Source organism: Natator depressus, chromosome 4 (genome assembly GCF_965152275.1).
Source record: "Natator depressus isolate rNatDep1 chromosome 4, rNatDep2.hap1, whole genome shotgun sequence".
Taxonomy (NCBI): domain Eukaryota; kingdom Metazoa; phylum Chordata; order Testudines; family Cheloniidae; genus Natator; species Natator depressus.
This window is the reverse complement of record NC_134237.1, coordinates 141405225-141428367: the sequence shown is the minus strand read 5'-3', so window position 1 is coordinate 141428367 and position 23143 is coordinate 141405225. Positions and strand designations below refer to the sequence as shown.

At 44.3% G+C, this 23143-nt stretch overlaps 1 protein-coding gene across 1 annotated transcript in view; it reads left to right on the top strand.

Annotated features, from left to right (window-relative positions):
• Positions 1–6528: 6528 nt before the first annotated feature.
• M1AP (meiosis 1 associated protein) overlaps positions 6529–23143 on the top strand; it is a 70580-nt gene continuing 53965 nt past the window's right edge. The window contains exon 1 of the mRNA XM_074952093.1: positions 6529–6789. Within this exon, the coding sequence (XP_074808194.1) occupies positions 6529–6789 (261 nt within the window). The remainder of the gene's footprint in view (positions 6790–23143) is intronic.

Below are 23143 nucleotides of genomic sequence, written 5' to 3'. Positions count from 1 at the left end.
AAATACACACCCAGGTATTCATGTGATATTAGGGCTGAAAATCGAAACACCAGGCAGTAAGGCAATCAGGACATAAACGTTCTCAGGCCACTGCAGATGCTTAGTACACAGAGGTGCATTTAAGTCTTTATGTGCAGTACAGGTCAATTAATGTAGTGATTAACTTGCTCTGTATATTATATATATGGATTGTTCTCTCCATTTCCATGCGCAGAGGGGATTTTGATCCAGTAGATTCTAGTCAATTCAGATTTTTATAAAATTCACAATATTGCTAATCCCAAAAGTTTTTTTTAAAAAGTCAACCCCCAGAAAACCATGAGGATGTGTTTTTTTTTTTTGTTTAAAAACACAAATTATAGCATAATTTTTGGTCTGGCTGCTGAGTTGTGTTTCCCTGCCTGCTCCCAATGTGGGTGTAACCATTACTGTCTTGTCAACATTTGTAAAAGCGGCAAATAGTTAACAGACGTATTGGAGCATGACCGTTCGTGGGTGAATACCCACTTTGTCAGACCCATGTAGTGGAAATTTCCAGAGGCAGGTATAAATATGCAAGCAAGAATCAGGCTAGGGATAACGAGGTTAGTTCAATCAGGGAGGATGAGGCCCTCTTCTAGCAGCTGAGGTGTGAGCACCAAGGGAGGAGAAACTGCTTTTGTAGTGGGCTAGCCATTCACAGTCTTTGTTTAATCCTGAGCTGATAGTGTCAAATTTGCAATGAACTGACGCTCATTCCCAGTCTTTATTTAAGCCTAAAAAGACTTTATTTGAGCCTAAAGACTGGGAATGAATGTGTCATTACACAAAGTAAAACTATTTCCCCATGTTTATTCCTTCCCCGCCCCCCACTGTTCCTCACACGTTCTTGTCAACTGCTGGAAATGGCTCACCTTGATCATCACTACAAAAGGCCCCCCCCCCCCACTCTCCTGCTGGTAATAGCTCACCTTACCTGATCACTTTTGTTACAGTGTGTATGGTAACACCCATTGTTTCATGTTCTCTGTGTATATAAATCTCCCCACTATATTTTCCACTGCATGCATCCGATGAAGTGAGCTGTAGCTCACGAAAGCTTACGCTCAAATAAATTTGTTAGTCTCTAAGGTGCCACAAGTCCTCCTTTTCTTTTTGTGGATACAGACTAACACGGCTGCTACTCTGAAACCAAATTTTCGCAGCTATTTCTTCCAGATTCTTGATAAAGATAGCGAATAGTAGTGGGTAGATGACAGATTGGTAGGGTTCCACAGCAAAGATACCTCACTGGTAACAATTTCCTGATTACAGTTACTTTCTGCAATCTCTCAGTTAAGTTTTTAATCAATTTAATATGGGCTACAGGGAGTGTTAAGATAATGTTAAGCACAAGTTTTACTAATTTATACATTAAAAAGAAAAGTAAAAGGAATTATACCCAACTGCTCCTCAACCAAGCTGTTAAGTATTCCCAGCCCAGTTACAGTTTTCAGAGTCAGAGGCCCACATCAACAAGGGGACTTGGTGTTGCAACACCTAGCATCACGATGCCTTGCTCTGAGACACCTAGAAAGTCACAGGAACACCACAGCAATCCACAAAGCCCGGGTTAGGTGCCTAGGTTTCCTATACAAAGAATGGAGAGAGATAGGTGCCTTAAATGCAATCCACAAAAGCCAGCATGCTAGGCGAGGAGCCACCTGAGCTAACCAATGGGTGGGGGTCAATGATAGGGAAACGTGCAGAGCTTCCTCCCTCTTGGATAGAGAGGTACCTCCCTGAGCCTCTCTCTGCTTAGAGATCCACAAAATGGGATCCTGCTGCTTGAAGTCAGGCAGCAAGGTGCTTAAATTCATTCCGACAAGAAATGCCTAAGTGCCTGCCTCACTCACTCTGCACAGAACAGCTGGAGCAGGAGGAGATGGTGATAACAGTACCCATTTTATAACTCTTCGATTAATTGTTGGAGCACTTGCCTGGGATGTTGGAGACCCAGGTTCAATTCCTCCCCATCTACCAGAGGGGGAAAGAGAGGTGGGGAGACATCTATACAAATCCCCTAGGTCTGGGGTGTAGTTGCCTAGGTATCTGTGTGGCTCCAGGCTGGAGTTTTTAATATTTTACTATTATGTCCACTGAATTGGTAATAATTATAATATGCAGTTGTGCAGAATGTGACCAGAAATCACTGCCCACCTGTTTTGGCAAGTTTTGTTTCAGTTTACTTCTATTAAGAAGTTATTCCTAGCTCTGACAACATGTGCTCTAGTTACTCTGAGAAAAACCTATACCACCAACTAGTTGACAGAGATAACTGTCCCATTATGTTGGCCAACAAACATACATCCCGTCGGCTATTTAAACTGACAGTTGGCTCTCAGAAATATTGAGCTCTACTGTAATCACTTATGTCAGGTTCTAACAGATCACCTGCTGCTTAGCTGAGGATCTAATTATAGTGCATTATCTAATTAGAAAAGGAGGACTTGTGGCACCTTACAGACTAACACATTTGAGCATAAGCTTTCGTGAGCTACAGCTCACTTTCATCGGATGCTTATGCTCAAATTTGTTAGTCTCTAAGGTGCCACAAGTACTCCTTTTCTTTTTCTGAAAAAAATGTTATGGTTGTTCTTTCAAAAGTTTACAACTGAATATTAACTTAATACAGCTTTGAAACTTTACTATGCAGAAGAAAAATGCTGCTTTCCTGTTTTTTTTAGTAGTTTATGTTTAATACAGTACTGTATTTGCTTTTTTCTTTTTTTTTTTTTTTGGTGGGGGGGTGGGAAGAGGGGGATGTCTCTGCTGCTGCCTGGTTCCAAATGAGCTGTATGGTGTTAGGGACTTATTCCTTCACCTGCTTACTTCCCTGGTCCTTCTCGCGTGAACAGAGAACAACAATACGAAGTCCAAAGGTGCAAACAATTCAATGTTTATTGGGGTGAACTTCCAGCAAGCATAATTCTAGTTTCCTTTCTTAGTGTCCCCCTTCCTAGCTCTGACACCACTCTCGTTACAGTGTGTATGGTAACACCCATTGTTTCATGTTCTCTATGTATAGAAATCTCCCCACTGTATTTTCCACTGAATGCATCCGATGAAGTGAGCTGTAGCTCACGAAAGCTTATGCTCAAATAAATTGGTTAGTCTCTAAGGTGCCACAAGTACTCCTTTTCTTTTTGCGAATACAGACTAACACGGCTGTTGCTCTGAAACCTTTTACATCTTCTAGGCACTTCCCTTTCTCTGGAGGGGATAGGAATACAATCCTCTCCTGATAATGCCGAACAGCCCAATAGCACCTTATTTCAATGTGACTAGTTTGGAATGTGAGGAGGTGACCGGTCGCTTCCCAGCTTATGGCTGCCTCTGCTGCTTAGCCAAAGGCCTTATACAGTCAGACAGTGATTTTGATTCTCTCTTTTATACCTCTGTAACTAGCTAAGTGATAAGAATACACCTAAATTAGAGTATAGGCCTTTACAGACAGGCCTGAATATCTATATCTTAACATATGGTTGACTGGTCAGTTCATAACTGAGGTTCTACAAGAATGCCTCTTCCCTAGTAAGAGCTGTGGAGATCCTGCCTCTGGAGTACAGGCAAGAGGGAAAGTCTGGTTAGTTCCATTGGTGCCCGTAAGAAATACACTAGGATTTCTCCTTAAGGAAGCTTAAAAAAAAAAAAGAGTTCTGATCAGTTCTGCTGGGTTATGTAAACTAAGAACTATGACAGAATGCAAACAGGGACAGATTCTGGCCAACATCACACCTCAGTAAATCCAGCATAACTTAGTTATTTCACTGGAACTAATATGCATTTACACAGCTGTAATGGATCAGATTCTGACTCATAGGGAATAGATATGTACAGTTAAATGGTATATTATACAATTACTTGTCTGATCACAAGGACATCTGAATGCTTTTCTATTGTTATTATTAGCAAAATATCTTAATTTTAAAGAACTTCAATATCCTAGAAGTTGCATTGCTTGGTTTGAGCAACATTTACATTTAGTGACGTAAAAGGAGATTTTAGACAGCACCTTTGTTCCTGATGAAGGAAGGAAAAGTTTTTTGTTTTTAACAGGAAGGTGCTAGCCCTTATGCCTAAAATGTGTGTGTGGAGAGGAAATGGGGGAAGGGGAGGAATTGAGCAGGAATAATTTAAGAACTGTGCAGGATCCTAAATGAATTTTCTGCTTTAAGCCAAGCCCTGGAGTGTTTACTCTGGGCCTGTAGCTGTATTAACTTTCCTCTGGTAGGGGGATAACACACACGTCCTGCCCCCCAGCCCTCCGTTCCCTCTTACTTTCCCTGCCATTTCCCCTTCTCCCCACTCACACTGACCCCCAGGTCCTCAGATATCTTTGCAGGGTCCCTGGGAAAGAGGTACTGTGTCACAGAAGTGGATGAGCCCTGCTTTGTAGCGTGGGTCTCCTCATGTACACAAAATGTCTCCCTGTGAGGGTACAAACTGACCTTTACAGAGGCAAAATACCTACTTGTGTCATTAGGGGGTCTTGAGAGAGTGAGGTTTTCAAGATTTGGCCCTTTGAATACAAGACCCATAATAGGGCATCAGCTACTACAATTAGTGATGTTATAAATTAACACAATTTGTTAGCAAAACCTATTTTAAGTGGGTTTATATTCCCATTTTTCTCCTTCTGTCATAATATAAAGGGAAGGCTAACCACCTTTAAATCCCTCCTGGCCAGAGGAAAAAACCCTTTCACCTGTAAAGGGTTAAGAAGCTAAAGATAACATCGCTGGCACCTGACCAAAATGACCAATGAGGAGACAAGATACTTTCAAAGCTGGGGGGGACAAAGGGTTCTCTCTGTTTGTGTGTTGCTTTTGCCAGGACTAGAGCAGGAATGCAGGTCAGAACTCTTGTAAAGGGCTAATAAGCAATCTAGTTAGATATGCGTTAGATTCTGTTTTGTTTAAATGGCTGATAAAATAGCTGTGCTGAATGGAACATATATTCCTGTTTTTGTGTCTTTTTGTGACTTAAGGTTTTGCCTAGAGGGATTGTCTATGTTTTGAATCTGGTTACCCTGTAAGGTGTTTACCATCCTGATTTTACAGAGGTGATTCTTTTACTTCAATTAAAATTCTTCTAAGAACCTGATTGCTTTTTCATTGTTCTTAAGATCCAAGGGTTTGGGTCTGTGTTCACCTATGCAAATTGGTGAGGATTTTTATCAAGCCTTCCCCAGGAAAGGGGGTGTAGGGTTTGGGAGGATTTTAGGGGGGAAAGATGTTTCCAAGCGGGCTCAAGCTCTCATGCAAAAAGCCCACTGTCTCTCTAACTTGAAACACCATGCAAGTTGCAGTAAGTTAAAGGATATCATAAGTACTCTGGAAGATACATATGAAAAACTGGGTCTAGGAATGTAGGCATTAGAGATGGAAGCTCTTTTGGGTTTATGTATTCCATCTTCCATGGGCCAGAGCAGAACAGTTTTCTACTACACACTTTTCAGGACTTTGCATGAGACATTTTAAAATTAGATTGGACAATGAGACCTCAACCCCTTTCTTTGGGAGACAATTCCTCAGGTTACCAAAGTTGTTCCCCTCTCTCAATATAGAAAAATACTGAGCTTAAAATTCTTTTCTTCAGTTCAACCCTTTACTCCTGTTGTACCCCCCTTGAATTACTCTAAATGGGTATCTCCTTGATTATTTTCACTCAATTCCTGTACACTGGTCTCCTACTCCCCCCTCCTTAGTTATCACTTAGCAATGTTACAGTTTTCTTAATAATACCTGGCTCTTACATAGCCTTTTACATCCATATATCTCAAAGTGCTCTACAAAGGAGGTAAGTAGCATAATCCTCATTTTACAAATGAGGGTACAGGACTAGATGGACTGCAGAGGTGATCCAGTTTGTCAATGTAATGGTAATGTGGTGCTTAGAACCAAATATGTTGTTCTACTTGAGGTTGCACTAGGGCTGTATAGGGAGGGGCCCAGAGGAACATAGGAATTGCCATACTGGATCAGCGCAGCAGTCCACCTTGTCCTGTATCTGACAGTGACCAGAACCAGATGCTTCATAGACTAACCTGAAAACTCTGCTGTAGAATAAGATGCCCTTTACATAACTATTAGGTCTCATCTTGATCACTAAGGATTGGCTCAAGCTCTGAAGTACAAGACTCTTTACTCCCTGTCCACAATGGAAGGCTTAGACATATGCAGTCCCAACTTGCAATGTCTTGTTGTCGCTGAATCATATTTTAAACTCAGGTCTCACTTGCTGCTACTTCTTACTTCCCAGGCTACTCCCTCCCATTAAGGAGCTGGGGGTCAGGCTGTAGTTCCCCAGAAGGATTAGCTGCATTTTTTAGGCTAAATCATTTTATTTTCATACCTCTCTAGATGCACGGATATGATTGCCCTGCTATACCATAGGCTGAGTTCAGGCTGGATTTAGCACCATATCTCAGGATGACATTCTGTTTTTCCCTTCTCAGAGGTAGATGGGTGATGAAACAGCACACCAGCTGTCCACTGTTCAGATGCCATGAATTCCAGAAAAACATTTTCAGAAACAAGGAGAGGATTCACTGTTGGTAAAGCTTATGCCACTGCACACTCAGGGCAGCTCCCACAGATCCTCATTGTGGATGTCAAGCCACCCTTTTGGGCCAACACATGTTCTAAACTTTGTGAAGCCCTGGAAAACTTCTTCTGTCTAGCATGTAGTTTGGCAGGTCCCTGTCGCATCCCATTGCTGAGCCTATATGTGGTGCAGAACCAGCACGAGTGCCTCCTTCCCTTTGTGGTGAGTATGAAACAAGGGATTTTATAGACTTAGGATTTTAAAGGCTGTAATGGATACATTCAATTTAGCATAAACAATTATGATTAATTAGAAGGTATATGTAAAGAAGTTAATCATCCTCTGAATCACTTTTTATGGGTTTCATCTTAAATGGATCTTAAAGGAGGGATTTGAAAGGACAGGGCATAGTTGCCAGATGAAGTTGGCTGCAGCAAGAGGTGGGTTCAATATCTAGGGCTCCTCTATACACCGAGCCAGCCCAGTCATCTGGGAAAAGTTCCCACCACCCCAGCGCCTCTAAGAGAGAATGCTTCCCCTCTCACAAGAACTGAGTCTGTCTATAACAAAAAGAGAAGTTTTATTAAAAGGGAAAGGGAACCAAGCATTAGTTTGGGAAACCACCACAACCACATTAAAAACCCCCCATGCAGTCATAAGGCAAACACCCACACCAACGTATGTTGGGCAGTAGACTTAGCTTTTCACCTTGGGGCGTGAGCCTAACAAACAAACGTTCCCCTCTACTGCACCCCACTCCCAGTTGCTGTCCTTGGTCAGTGAAGGCCCAGAATTCAGAGGCATGTTCATGGGAGTTCACCTCCCCCCCTAGAGGGACTGGGGGGTGGGGGGAAGGTGTTGAGCAGTGCCACAGTTGCAGCCTTTCACTCTTCATTGCTGCTGCACCATTGTTCACTCCGTGGCCATTGGCCACAGTACCATCGCTTTCTCTGCCACCATCTGTCTCTCTGCCACCTCTTTAGGTCAGACCCCTTAACCCAGCTCTCAGTGATTTCAGCAATTGGTGAAAGACTGCAGTGAGGTACCACTGAAACACCGCCCCACACTAGGCTTAGCACTTAGACCTGGTTATTGGTGATTTCAGCTCTAGCGATGACCTGAGAAAACAAATGACTCAATTGATTCTAATCAGCTCTGCCTTTAAACAGTGGAGAGGGGGAGAGTTAAATAGTGTCTAGGACTCTTAGAGCACACACCACCAGGTATAAACACCTGTCTACTTCTCTCCTTTTTCCACTGGGATTTGGCCTCTCTTCCCTGTTTAGTAAATTAAGGTTGTCCCCTCTATCAGGACAGGCTAAGCCCAGTTCTGCTGCCCTTTACTAGTACAATAAGGATAACATTTCATTACTCCTCCATTCAATACTAATGTGATTTGTAACCCACCACCAGCCAAAATCCATCACTTTGGCAACACAGCTCTGTCTGCTGAATACCTAGTTAGAGGAGGTGTGTTTGTGCAAATATGGTCTGGTTCTTAAGTCTTTTTTCCCCAGCTTATCACTAGATGTTGGGGAGAGCCCATTCAGACCCAGCCTACAAAGTTGTTATATGTAAAAAAAAAAAAAAAAAAAAAAAAAATCAATCATACTCAATCACTTTTTATGGGTTTCATGGAAGAATTGAATCTTGAGGGAATTTGAGAGAAGGCAGCAAAGTGGCTTGGAACCCCTGAGATGTGCATATGCCATAACTGAGTCCTCATGTAATTTTACTACTGTAATCCTTATCCCCATCTCCTGCTGATGGTTGAGTAATCCTACTCTGTGCATCACATCCAAAGTTTGATGGCAAGCCTATTGGGCCAGGGAATTTGCTTTAATTTGCTCTGTAGAGGACCAAGTCAGCCTCAGCACTGCTCTAAACTGTGCCAGCTAACAGTGCCCCCACAGCTAATCTGCCAGGGATCACCTGTAGAGCCTTGCAACCCAAAGGGCCCCAACTACAGGGGTCTGGTTCAGGTCAGGTCAGGTCAGTAAACAACTTGAGTCTCTCAGGGTCAGGTAGGCCCTCATCACCTCCTTCTACCTGTGGGGCCAACACAGTAGCAGCTATGTGCCTTGCTCCCACTGGATGCTGCCACCTCACTGCATTCTGTGTGTGCACAGCAGAGTGAGTGTGCAGACTCATCACAGCAGCTCTCACTCCACAGCGCACACAGTACAGCAAGGCTGCAGCAGCCCAGAGTGGTTATGCAGCCATGCTGGCACAGACCCCATGGGCAGGAGGTGTCCAGAAATGGATCACAGCCATGGGGTATAGGGAATGGGAAGCCCCCACCAGGCCAAACCTCAAGAATGAGGCAGCAGCACTGAAACAGGTTCAGGGGGAAGGATCAAGTTTAGGTCGGGTCTGAAAACTACTTAACCCTTGTGGGTTTGGATAGAATTCTGGTCAGCTTGCGCTCAGGCTGGGTTTTGGGTCCCCCTTTAAAATTAGGCCCAAGCTGACCACTACGTACAGCAATGCTCTGGACACCCCTTTCTTCCAGCCATGCTGCACATCATATGAATCCTTACCTGTGTTAAGATCTTCCTCCAACTGCTCTCATTTTGACTATATAGCAACTCTTCATCTATGGCCTATGCAGACTTTAAAGGGAGAATGGAACATTTGATCATCTGGTTTGACCTCTTGTATATCAGACAGTAACACTTCACCCAGTTACCTCTGTATTGAGACCCATAATTTGTGTTTGACTAAAGTACACAAGCCAGAAATGCATCCAGTCTTGACTCAAAGACTTAGAGATGAAGAATCCATGACTTCTCTTGGTAGTTTGTTCCTATGGTTAATCACCTTCACTGTTAAACATTTGTGGCTTATTTCTAATTTGAATTTATCTGGCTTTAACTTCTAGCCATTGGTTCTTATGATGCCTCTGTTAAATTAACGAGACCTTCAGTGCCTGATATTGTCTCATGACAATATGTATACATTGTAATCAAGTCACCTCACAATTGTCTTTTTGATAAGCTAAACAGATTGAGTTCTTTCACTCAAGCATTTTTTTTAGCCCTCAAATAATTTGTTGCTCTTCTCTACATCCTCTCCAATTTTTCAACAAGCTCTTTAAAATGTTCACACCAGAACTGGATACCATGTTCCAGGATTGGTCTCACTAGTGCTGTATACAAAAGAAAAATTACCTTCCTACTCACTATGCCCGTTTATACATGCAAGAATTGCATTAGCCTTTTGACCAGCAGCTCCCCAGGTTGCAGCATGTTCTGAATATCACTGTCAGTCTTTCCCATTACACCCCAAAGACCTCCACTGGAAGATATGCTGGAGGGTAGGGATAGGATACAGAGGGCCCCAGACAAATTAGAGGTTTGGGCCAAAAGCAATCTGATGAGGTTCAACACAGACAAGTGCAGAGTCCTGCACTTAGGACAGAAGAATCCCATGCACCGCTTCAGACTAGGGACCGAGTGGCTAGGCAGCAGTTCTGCAGAAAAGGACCTAGGGGTTACAGCGGACGAGAAGCTGGATATGAGTCAGTGTGCCCTTGTTGCCAAGAAGGCTAATGGCATTTTGGGCTGTATAATTAGGGGCATTGCCAGCAGATCGAGGGACGTGATCGTTCCCCTCTACTCGACATTGGTGAGGCCTCATCTGGAGTACTGTGTCCAGTTTTGGGCCCCACACTACAAGAAGGAAATGAAAAAAATTGGAAAGGAGTCCAGCGGAGGGAAACAAAAAATGATTAGGGAACTGAAACACAGGACTTATGAGAGGCTGAGGGAACTGGGATTGTTTAGTCTGCAGGAGAGAAGAATGCGGGGGGACTGGATAGCTGCTTTCAACTACCTGAAAGGGGGTTCCAAAGAGGATGGATCTAGACTGTTCTCAGTGGTAGCAGATGACAGAACGAGGAGTAATGGTCTCAAGTTGCAGTGGGGAAGGTTTAGGTTGGATATTAGGAAAAACTTTTTCACTAGGAGGGTGGTGAAACACTGGAATGCGTTACCTAGGGAGGTGGTGGAATCTCCTTCCTTAGAAGTTTTTAAGGTTATGCTTGACAAAGCCCTGGCTGGGATGATTTAGTTGGGGATTGGTCCTGCTTTGAGCAGGGGGTTAGACTAGATGACCTCCTGAGGTCCCTTCCAACCCTGATATTCTATGATCTTTGTATCCATTTCAGAATACTGTTCAAAATTGCCCTCATTTTAAACCTCTCCATAGCTGTGCTCCATCCTACTTGACAGGCCTCTTCTTCCTTTACTCACCTTTTCTTAGCCCTCCCTCCCCCTCCCTCTCTCCCCACCCAACTTTACTACTGTTGGTACAAGAACTTTCTTCTTTGCAGCTTCTGCCATCTGGAACAGTCTTCATCTCTCTCTGCTTACGAACTCTATTTTGAATTAAATCTCATCAAGAAGTTTCAGGGCTCCTCTCCCTTGCCTACACCCCTTAGTTTCTCTACTTGGTCTATAAAGTAGCTTTGACGGTCCATTTTGCTTCTTCTCCCACACATCTCTTACAAGTGGAACACTCTTCCTGAACTCATCCATGAGGCCACTACTCTCTCCTCTTCATATCCCCTTCTGCTATGCTGCCTCTTGGACTCTGGGGCACCAGGCCCCCAGAAGCACCAGGCTCCAGCCCACATGGTCAGAGGGCTACCAACTTCCACTCTTGGGTTGGCCCATAGGGCTTCTGCTCACCTTTAGAGGCAGGAGCAGTGGATCGGGGACACCTTAAAAGTCTCTGCCATCAGCAGCACTGTCACAGCACAAAGGAGAGAGGTACTGGGGTGCAACTGATGTGAGAGGGAGATGCAGGGAAGAGAGAACACAATACACAACTGTCTGGAGTGGGCAGAATGGGAAAAGAGCACATTGAAATGACAGTGGCAGGTTGGCTGAGACACTGGGACAGGGCTCGAGTAAGATAGTTTAATTTCACTTCTGATTTTTCCTCAAAGTAAAACAAAACCAGACATGGCCCTTTGACATTTTGCGTATCTATCATCTGTCTATTATGGTTGGTCTGTCTTGTCTAGTTATATTACGAACTCCTCAGGGCAGAGACTGTGTGCTCTCATGTTTCTGTGCAGCACACTGGGACCCCAATCTCCACTGCAACCTTTGGTGCTACCATAATATACATTACTACTGCTAAAATCCTGATAGGGTGCTACTGTAATACAGATACTAATTGTGGCTAAATTGAGGGGCAGTCAGTGATTACTCAATAAGGACTTAATTTAATATAGTACTCCACTTAGGAAGGAACAATCAGTTGCACACATACAAGATGGGAAATGACTGCCTAGGAAGGAGAACTGCCAAAAGGGATCTGGGGGTCACAAGCTAAATATGAGTCAGCGTGACACTGTTGCAAAAAGAGCAAACATCATTCTGGGATGTATTAACAGGAGTGTTGTATGCAAGACATGAGAAGTAATTCTTCTGCTCTACTCTGTGCTGATTAGGCCTCAACTGGAGTATGGTGTCCAGTTCTGGGTGCCACATTTCAGGAAAGAAGTGGAGAAATTGGAAAAAGACCAGAGAAGAGCAACAAAAATTATTAAAAAGAAAAAAGAAAAGGAGTACTTGTGGCACCTTAGAGACTAACCAGTTTATTTGAGCATGAGCTTTCGTGAGCTACAGCTCACTTCATCGGATGCATAGCATATTGTGGAAACTGCAGAAGACATTATATACACACAGAGACCATGAAACAAAACTTCCTCCCACCCCACTGTCCTGCTCGTAACAGCTTATCTAAAGTGATCATCAAGGAGGGCCATTTCCAGCACAAATCCAGGTTTTCTCACCCTTCCCCCCCCCCCCCAGACACACATACAAACTCACTCTCCTGCTGGTAATAGCCCATCCCTCTTTGAAACCTCTCTTTATAATGCGCATGATAATCAAGGTGGGTCATTTCCAGCACTAATCCAGGTTTTCTCACCCCCCCCCTCCCCACACACCCCCCCCTCCAAAAACCACACACACAAACTCACTCTCCTGCTGGCAATAGCTCATCTTACAATGTGCACAGCAATAATCCAAGTTTAACCAGAACGTCTTGGGGGGGGGGGGGGGGGGAGGCTACCTTGCATAATGACTTAGCCACTCCCAGTCTCTATTCAAGCCCAAATTAATAGTATCCAATTTGCAAATGAATTCCAATTCAGCAGTTTCTCGCTGGAGTCTGGATTTGAAGTTTTTTTGCTTTAAGATAGCGACCCTCATGTCTGTGATTGCGTGACCAGAGAGATTGAAGTGTTCTCCGACTGGTTTATGAATGTTATAATTCTTAACATCTGATTTGTGTCCATTTATTCTTTTACGTAGAGACTGTCCAGTTTGACCAATGTACATGGCAGAGGGGCATTGCTGGCACATGATGGCATATATCACATTGGTGGATGTGCAGGTGAACGAGCCTCTGATAGTGTGGCTGATGTTGTTAGGCCCTGTGATGGTGTTCCCTGAATAGATATGTGGGCACAGTTGGCAACGGGCTTTGTTGCAAGGATAGGTTCCTGGGTTAGTGGTTCTGTTGTGTGGTATGTGGTTGTTGGTGAGTATTCGCTTCAGGTTGGGGGGCTGTCTGTAGGCAAGGACTGGCCTTTCTCCCAAGATTTGTGAGAGTGATGGGTCGCCCTTCAGGATAGGTTGTAGATCCTTAATAATGCGTTGGAGGGGTTTTAGTTGGGGGCTGAAGGTGACGGCTAGTGGCGTTCTGTTATTTTCTTTGTTAGGCCTGTCCTGTAGTAGGTGACTTCTGGGAACTCTTCTGGCTCTATCAATCTGTTTCTTCACTTCCGCAGGTGGGTATTGTAGTTGTAAGAATGCTTGATAGAGATCTTGTAGGTGTTTGTCTCTGTCTGAGGGGTTGGAGCAAATGCGGTTGTATCGCAGAGCTTGGCTGTAGACGATGGATCGTGTGGTGTGGTCAGGGTGAAAGCTGGAGGCATGTAGGTAGGAATAGCGGTCAGTAGGTTTCCGGTATAGGGTGGTGTTGATGTGACCATCGTTTATTAGCACTGTAGTGTCCAGGAAGTGGATCTCTTGTGTGGACTGGACCAGGCTGAGGTTGATGGTGGGATGGAAATTGTTGAAATCATGGTGGAATTCCTCAAGGGCTTCTTTTCCATGGGTCCAGATGATGAAGATGTCATCAATATAGTGCAAGTAAAGTAGGGGCGTTAGGGGACGAGAGCTGAGGAAGCGTTGTTCTAAATCAGCCATAAAAATGTTGGCATACTGTGGGGCCATGCGGGTACCCATAGCAGTGCCGCTGATCTGAAGGTATACATTGTCCCCAAATGTAAAATAGTTATGGGTAAGGACAAAGTCACAAAGTTCAGCCACCAGGTTAGCCGTGACATTATCGGGGATAGTGTTCTTGATGGCTTGTAGTCCATCTTTGTGTGGAATGTTGGTGTAGAGGGCTTCTACATCCATAGTGGCCAGGATGGTGTTATCAGGAAGATCACCAATGGATTGTAGTTTCCTCAGGAAGTCAGTGGTGTCTCGAAGGTAGCTGGGAGTGCTGGTAGCGTAGGGCCTGAGGAGTGAGTCTACATAGCCGGACAATCCTGCTGTCAGGGTGCCAATGCCTGAGATGATGATGGCGCCCAGGATTTCCAGGTTTATGGATCTTGGGTAGTAGATAGAATATCCCAGGTCGGGGTTCCAGGGGTGTGTCTGTGCGGATTTGATCTTGTGCTTTTTCAGGAAGTTTCTTGAGCAAATGCTGTAGATGCTTTTGGTAACTCTCAGTGGGATCAGAGGGTAATGGCTTGTAGAAAGTGGTGTTGGAGAGCTGCCGAGCAGCCTCTTGTTCATATTCCGACCTATTCATGATGACAACAGCACCTCCTTTGTCAGCCTTTTTGATTATGATGTCAGAGTTGTTTCTGAGGCTGTGGATGGCATTGTGTTCTGCACGGCTGAGGTTATGGGGCAAGTGATGCTGCTTTTCCACAATTTCAGCCCGTGCACGTCGGCGGAAGCACTCTATGTAGAAGTCCAGTCTGCTGTTTTGACCTTCAGGAGGAGTCCACCTAGAATCCTTCTTTTTGTAATGTTGGTAGGCAGGCCTCTGTGGATCATTATGTTGTTCAGAGGTATTTTGGAAATATTCCTTGAGTCGGAGACGTCGAAAATAGGATTCTAGGTCACCACAGAACTGTATCATGTTCGAGGGGGTGGAGGGGCAGAAGGAGAGACCCCGAGATAGGACAGCTGCTTCTGCTGGGCTGAGAGTATAGTTGGATAGGTTAACAATATTGCTGGGTGGGTTGAGGGAACCATTGCTGTGGCCCCTTGTGGCATGTAGTAGTTTAGAAAGTTTAGTGTCCTTTTTCTTTTGTAGAGAAGTAAAGTGTGTGTTGTAAATGGCTTGTCTAGTTTTGGTAAAATCCAGCCACGAGGAAGTTTGTGTGGAAGGTTGGTTTTTTATGAGAGTATCCATTTTTGAGAGCTCATTCTTAATCTTTCCCTGTTTGCTGTAGAGGATGTTGATCAGGTGATTCCGCAGTTTCTTTGAGAGCGTGTGGCACAAGCTGTCAGCATAGTTTGTGTGGTATGTAGATTGTAATAGATTTTTTACCTTCAGTCCTTTTGGTACGATGTCTTGTCCCCTAACGCCCCTACTTTACTTGCACTATATTGATGACATCTTCATCATCTGGACCCATGGAAAAGAAGCCCTTGAGGAATTCCACCATGATTTCAACAATTTCCATCCCACCATCAACCTCAGCCTGGTCCAGTCCACACAAGAGATCCACTTCCTGGACACTACAGTGCTAATAAACGATGGTCACATCAACACCACCCTATACCGGAAACCTACTGACCGCTATTCCTACCTACATGCCTCCAGCTTTCACCCTGACCACACCACACGATCCATCGTCTACAGCCAAGCTCTGCGATACAACCGCATTTGCTCCAACCCCTCAGACAGAGACAAACACCTACAAGATCTCTATCAAGCATTCTTACAACTACAATACCCACCTGCGGAAGTGAAGAAACAGATTGATAGAGCCAGAAGAGTTCCCAGAAGTCACCTACTACAGGACAGGCCTAACAAAGAAAATAACAGAACGCCACTAGCCGTCACCTTCAGCCCCCAACTAAAACCCCTCCAACGCATTATTAAGGATCTACAACCTATCCTGAAGGGCGACCCATCACTCTCACAAATCTTGGGAGAAAGGCCAGTCCTTGCCTACAGACAGCCCCCCAACCTGAAGCGAATACTCACCAACAACCACATACCACACAACAGAACCACTAACCCAGGAACCTATCCTTGCAACAAAGCCCGTTGCCAACTGTGCCCACATATCTATTCAGGGAACACCATCACAGGGCCTAACAACATCAGCCACACTATCAGAGGCTCGTTCACCTGCACATCCACCAATGTGATATATGCCATCATGTGCCAGCAATGCCCCTCTGCCATGTACATTGGTCAAACTGGACAGTCTCTACGTAAAAGAATAAATGGACACAAATCAGATGTTAAGAATTATAACATTCATAAACCAGTCGGAGAACACTTCAATCTCTCTGGTCACGCAATCACAGACATGAGGGTCGCTATCTTAAAGCAAAAAAACTTCAAATCCAGACTCCAGCGAGAAACTGCTGAATTGGAATTCATTTGCAAATTGGATACTATTAATTTGGGCTTGAATAGAGACTGGGAGTGGCTAAGTCATTATGCAAGGTAGCCTCCCCCCCCCCCCCCCAAGACGTTCTGGTTAAACTTGGATTATTGCTGTGCACATTGTAAGATGAGCTATTGCCAGCAGGAGAGTGAGTTTGTGTGTGTGGTTTTTGGAGGGGGGGGTGTGTGGGGAGGGGGGGGGTGAGAAAACCTGGATTAGTGCTGGAAATGACCCACCTTGATTATCATGCGCATTATAAAGAGAGGTTTCAAAGAGGGATGGGCTATTACCAGCAGGAGAGTGAGTTTGTATGTGTGTCTGGGGGGGGGGGGAAGGGTGAGAAAACCTGGATTTGTGCTGGAAATGGCCCTCCTTGATGATCACTTTAGATAAGCTGTTACGAGCAGGACAGTGGGGTGGGAGGAAGTTTTGTTTCATGGTCTCTGTGTGTATATAATGTCTTCTGCAGTTTCCACAATATGCTATGCATCCGATGAAGTGAGCTGTAGCTCACGAAAGCTCATGCTCAAATAAACTGGTTAGTCTCTAAGGTGCCACAAGTACTCCTTTTCTTTTTACGAATACAGACTAACACGGCTGTTACTCTGAAACCTGTCAAAAATTATTAAAGGTCTAGAAAACATGACCTATAAGGGAAAATTGAAAAAAATTGGGTTTGTTTAGTCTGGAAAAGACAGACTTTCATTTTACTTCCTGTCATGCCTCACTGGTGTGCTCTGGCTAAGTCATGTGCCTGTCTCGGACCCACCACCTCCAATTTAGGTAATGAGCTCCATTGGCTTGTGCTGTCCCCATCACGTTATTTTACAAACCAAAACGTAATTAGAGACCTAGTGCCTGAGGAGGACTATCCTGGCAGCAAGTAGCAAGGAGTCAAAATAATAATTAAAGAAAAATAGCAACAGAACAAGCAAACTAGGATCTGGTCCAAGAGATGACTATAGCTGAATTGCTCAGTAATAGCTACCATACTGAAAATTAAATTTAACATCCTTGTAGTGGTGGAAATGCCAGAGAAACCCACCACAGTAGCATTTAACTTCAAAGGGAGAACACCACAAAAGCAGGGCTATCCCTACCCATATGCAAAGTACGCAGCGGCATAGGGCACCAGGAAATTTGTACCAAATTTCCTGGTGCCCTGCACAGCTGTGGGCTGCTCCACCCCGTGCCCTGCCTCTTCCCCATGGTCCCCACCCTTGCTCCACCCCCACTCCACCCCTTCCCCGCCTCAGCCCTGCCCCCACTCCACCCCTTCCCCAAAGCCTCTGCTTCTGCTCTGCCCCAGCCCTGACTGCCCTGAGGGCTGCAGCAGGGTTGGGTCTGCACTCACCGGTGGTGGGAAGTGCAGTGACCTGGCCCCAGCCTCACCACCGGTGAGTGCTGCGGGGCAGTTCCCCCCACCCAAGCCTGCTCCTGCCCCCTGGAGGCCTGGCCTGCCCCACACACACACACACACGGCGGTGGGGGGGAGGGGGCGGCAGCTGTGTAGGGCCCCTGAATAGCTAGGGATAACCCTGTACAAAAGTGAGGAAACTCTTTAAATGTAAATTAAAAGGAACAGTCAAGAAGGTGAAATACTTGCAAACAGCATGGAAACTTATTTAAAAACACCATAATACAGGCTCAAACTAAATGTATACCCCAAATTATGAAACAAAACCACAACAGTGAAAGGACTAAAACATGCCATGATAGCTTAACAGAGGCAAAGAGGCATCCTTTAAAAATTGGAAGTCAGATTCCACTGAGGAAAACAGAAAGGAGAAAAAAAATGCTGGCAACTCAAGAGTATAAATTAGGCAGGCCAAAAAACAATTTGAAGAGCAACTAGTTAAAGATGTAATTTTTAAAAAATGCTGGGTTTTTTTGTATCAGAAGCAGAAAGCCTGTCAAACAAGCCCTGGGGCCACAGTACAATCAAGGTGCTAACAAGGCACTCAAGGAAGACAAGGCTGTTGCAGAGAAGATAAATGAATTTTTTTTGCATAGGAGAGAAGATCCCCACATCCAAGCTTTTTTTTTTTTTTTTTTTTTAATATATATAAGTGACAAATCTGAGAAACTCTCCCAGATTGAGGTTTCAGTTGGAGGTTTTGGGATAAAAAAACAAACCAAACCAAACAGTAATAAGTCACCAGAACCAGATGGTATTAACCCAACAGTTCTTAAGGAACTCAAATATGAAATTGTAGAACTGTTGTATGTAACCTATCATTCAAATCAGCTTCTGTACCAGATGACTGGAGGGTAACTAATGTAATGCACATTTTTTAAAAAGGCTCCAGAGTCGATCCTGGCAATTACAGGTTGATAAGGCTGACTTCAGTACTGGGCAAATTGGTTGAAGCTATTAGTAAACAGCAGAATTATCAGACAGATTGATAAAGATGGTATGTTAGGGAAGAGCCAGCATGGTTTTGTAAATGGAAATCATGCCTCAGCAATCTATTAGAACTATTTGAGGGTGTCAACAAGCATGTGGACAAAGGTGATCCAGAGGATATAGTATACTTGGACTTTCAGAAAGCTTTTGACAAGGTCCCACACCAAAGTCTCTTAAGCAAAGTAAGCAGTCATGGGATAAAAGGGAAGGTCTTCTCATGGATCAGTAACTGGTTAAAAGACAGGTTTCAGAGTAGCAGCTGTGTTAGTCCGTATCCACAAAAAGAAAAGGAGTACTTGTGGCACCTTAGAGACTAACAAATTTATTTGAGCATACAGCTCACGAAAGCTTATGCTCAAATAAATTTCTTAGTCTACGGTGCCACAAGTACTTTTTTTGGTTAAAAGACAGGAAACAAAGGACAGGAATAAATGGTTAGTTTTCAGAATGGAGAGAGGTAAATAGTGGGGTCCTCCAAGCATCTGTACAGGGACCAGTCCTATTCAACATATTCATCAATGATTTGGGAAAGGGGGAGAACAGGAAGTTGGCATAATTTCCAGATGATACAAAACTACTCAAGATAGTCAAGTCCAAAGCTGAATGCAAGACTTATAGGGATCTCACTACTCTGAGTGACTGGGCAACAAAAAAAATGACAGATGAAATTCAGTGTCGATAAGTGCAAAGTAATGCACATTGGAAAACATAACCCCCACTATACATACAAAATGATGGGGTATAAATTAGCTGCTAGCACTCAAGAAGGATTTTGGAGTCATTGTGGATAGTTAAGAACATAAGAACGGCCATATTAGGTCAGACCCAAGGTCCATCTAGCCCAGTATCCTGTCTTCCAACAGTGGCCAATGCCAGGTGCCCCAGAGGGAATGAACAGAACAGGTAATCATCAAGTGATCCATTCCTTATCACCCATTCCCAGCTTCTGGCAAACAGAGGCTAGGAACACTATCCCTGCCCATCCTGGCTAATAGCCACTGATGGACCTATCCTCCATGAAAACATCCACTCAACCTGCAACAGCAGTCAAAACAAGCTAACAGAAGGTTAGGAATCATTAGGAAATGGATAGATAAAACAGAAAAATATAATTCCACTATATAAATCTATTTTATGCCCACACCTTGAATACTGCATGCAGTTCTGGTTGCCTCATCTCAGAAAAGATATATTAGAATTGGAAAAGGTACAGAGAAGGGCAAACCTGATTAAGGGTATGGAGGAGTTCCATGTAAGGAGAGATTAAAAAGACTGGGACAGTTCATTTTAGAAGAACGAACTGGGGGGAGGAAATATGATCAGTAAATAACACTTTCTCTCTTACATGAAAGAAGAACTTCCCCTCTATTCGACATTGGTGAGGCCTCATCTGGAGTACTGTGTCTGGTTTTGGGCCCCACACTACAAGAAGGATGTGGAAAAATTGGAAAGAGTCCAGCGGAGGGCAACAAAAATGATTAGGGGACTGGAACACATGACTTATGAGGAGAGGCTGAGGGAACTGGGATTGTTTAGTCTGCGGAAGAGAAGAATGAGGGGGGATTTGATAGCTGCTTTCAGCTACCTGAAAGGGGGTTCCAAAGAGGATGATCTAGACTGTTCTCAATGGTAGACTGTTCTCAAGGAGTAATGGTCTCAAGTTGCAGTGGGGGAGGTTTAGGTTGGATATTAGGAGAAACTTTTTCACTAGGAGGGTGGTGAAACACTGGAATGCATTACTTAGGGAGGTGGTGGAATCTCCTTCCTTGGAAGTTTTTAAGGTCAGGCTTGACAAAACCCTGGCTGGGATGATTTAGTTGGGGATTGGTCCTGCTTTGAGCATGGGGTTGGACTAGATGACCTCCTGAGGTCCCTTCCAACCCTGATATTCTATGATTCTAACTAGGGGTCATCCTATGAAATAGGCAGCCAGTTTAAATGCAAACAGAAGTACTTTTTCCACACAACACACGCTCTGGACCTCATTACCAGAGGATATTGTGAATGCCAACAGTATAACTGGGTTCAAAAAGTAATAAGATAAGTTCATGGAGGACAGGTCTATTAATGGCTATGTCATAAATATAAAGGGAAGGGTAAACATCTTTAAAATCCCTCCTGGCCAGAGGAAAAACCCTTAACAGGTGAAAGAAGCTAGGATAACCTCGCTGGCACCTGACCAAAATGACCAGTAAGGAGACAAGATATTTTCAAAGCTGCGAAGGGGGAAACAAAGGCTCTCTCTGTCTGTGTGATGCTTTTGCCGGGAACAGAAAAGGAATGGAGTCTTAGAACTTAGTAAGTAATCTAGCTAGATATGCGTTAGATTCTGTTTTGTTTAAATGGCTGATAAAATAGCTGTGCTGAATGGAATGTATATTCCTGTTTGTGTCTTTTTATAACATAAGGTTTTGCCTAGAGGGATTCTCTATGTTTTGAATCTGATTACCCTGGAAGGTATTTACCATCCTGATTTTACAGAGGTGATTCTTTTACTTTTTTTCTTCAATTAAAATTCTTCTAAGAACCTGATTGCTTTTTCATTGTTCTTAAGATCCAAGGGTTTGGGTCTGTGTTCACCTTTGATGAGGTGAGGATTGGTGAGGATTTTTATCAAGCCTTCCCCAGGAAAGGGGGTCTAGGGTTTGGGGAGGATTTGGGGGGGGGGGGAAAGACATTTCCAAGTGGGCTCTTTCCCTGTTATATCTGTTAGACTCTTGGTGGTGGCAGCAGTAAAGTTCAAGGGCAAAAGATAAAATAGTTTGTACCTTGGGGAAGTTTTAACCTAAGCTGGTAAAAATAAGCTTAGGGGGTTTTCATGCAGGTCCCCACATCTGTACCCTGGAGTTCAGAGTGGGGAAGGAACCTTGACATGGTGGCAGAGCGGTGGGATTAACTTGAAATTAATTTGAGATTTTTTTGAACCAGAAGCACAGATTTTAAAAGGATTTTTTTTCCTTTGGGCTGCTGGAAAGCAGGTTTTAAGCTGAAAGCAGTTAGAGGGGTTTTTTTGTCTCTGCTTGGGGGCCAGAGCAGAGACAAAAGGGAATTGTCTTTTGTGAGCTGGAGTTTTCCCTACCTAAAGGCAGGGTAGTTAACCTCCTGCAGGGAAATTCACAAGTCTTCAGAGACCTGAAGAAGTTCGTTGTTTTTTTACCTAAGAGCAACTAGAGGGGTTTTCTGTCTATTTGTCTGGAGACAAAGGTGTTAGGGGTTTTTTTTGTTTGTTTGTTTTTTAAAGGATTTTTCTGTAGGCTGACAATCACTATCAGAGAACATAGGTGTCTGATTACAGCACAGCAAAATTTTACAAGCCAAGTTTTTTTTTGTTAGAAATAAAACAAACTCTCCGGTGTAAAGTTAGTTAAAAACAGAGAGGCAAACATGACAGAGCCCAAAACAGAAACAGCCAAAGAGGCTGCCCACAGGAGAGCTACGGAGGCAAAGGACAAAGAACTGGAGGCAAAGGACAAAGAGACAAAGCATGCACTGGAGATGGAGAAGGCAAAGGCTCAGCAGAATATACCAACAAACCCTAGCAGTCCTTCTCCAGGTACCACTTCCCATCCCAGAAAGTTCCCCACCTACAAGGCAGGCGATGATACCAAGGCCTTCTTAGAAAACTTCAAAGGGGCCTGCCTTGGGTATAGCATCTCTACAGACCAATACATGGTAGAGCTGAGGCTGCAGCTCAGTGGACCCTTAGCTGAGGTGGCGGCTGAAATGCCTAAGGAACACATGAACAAGTATGAACTGTTTAAAACCAAGGCAAGAGTCAGAATGGGGCTAACACCTGAGCATTCCTGTTGGTGGTTCAGAGCCCTAAGTTGGAAACCAGATGTGTCATTTACCTGACATGCCTACCACATTGTGAAACATTGGGATGCCTGGATATCAGGAGCAAGTTTTACATCTCCAGAAGATTTGCCCTTCCTAATGCAAATGGAGCAGTTCTTAGAGGGTGTTCCTGAGGAAATAGAAAGATACAGTTTTGAGCTTCCCATCTAGGATGTAATTGAGGTGGGGGAGATTGAAGCCAAATGGGTGGAGGTGGCAGAAAAGAAAAAAACTGGTCGCAGTTGGAGCGGATACCAGAAGGGACAACCTCAGACCACACCCTACTATCGGGGGCAGCCCAAGGCCCCCCAACTACCCTCAAGGAACCCTCCAGCCACCTTATCGTGCTGCCACACCGTTCTCCAGCAACCCCCCTCGCCCCAGTGACCCGTCAGCTGGACGATGTTTTAAATGTAATGAGCCAGGGCATGTAAAGGCCAACTGCCCCAAGAATCCCAACAGATTACAGTTCATTGCGCCAGAATCACACCAGAGGTCATCAGGCCCAGATACCTCCCAGATACCCTCAGAGCAGAGGGAAACTGAGTGTGGGTGGGAAGAAGGTCACCATGTGGAGGGACGCCGGAGCACAAGCATCAGCTATCCATGCTTCCTTAATGGACCCCAATTTAATCAACCCAGAGATCCAAGTGATGATTCAG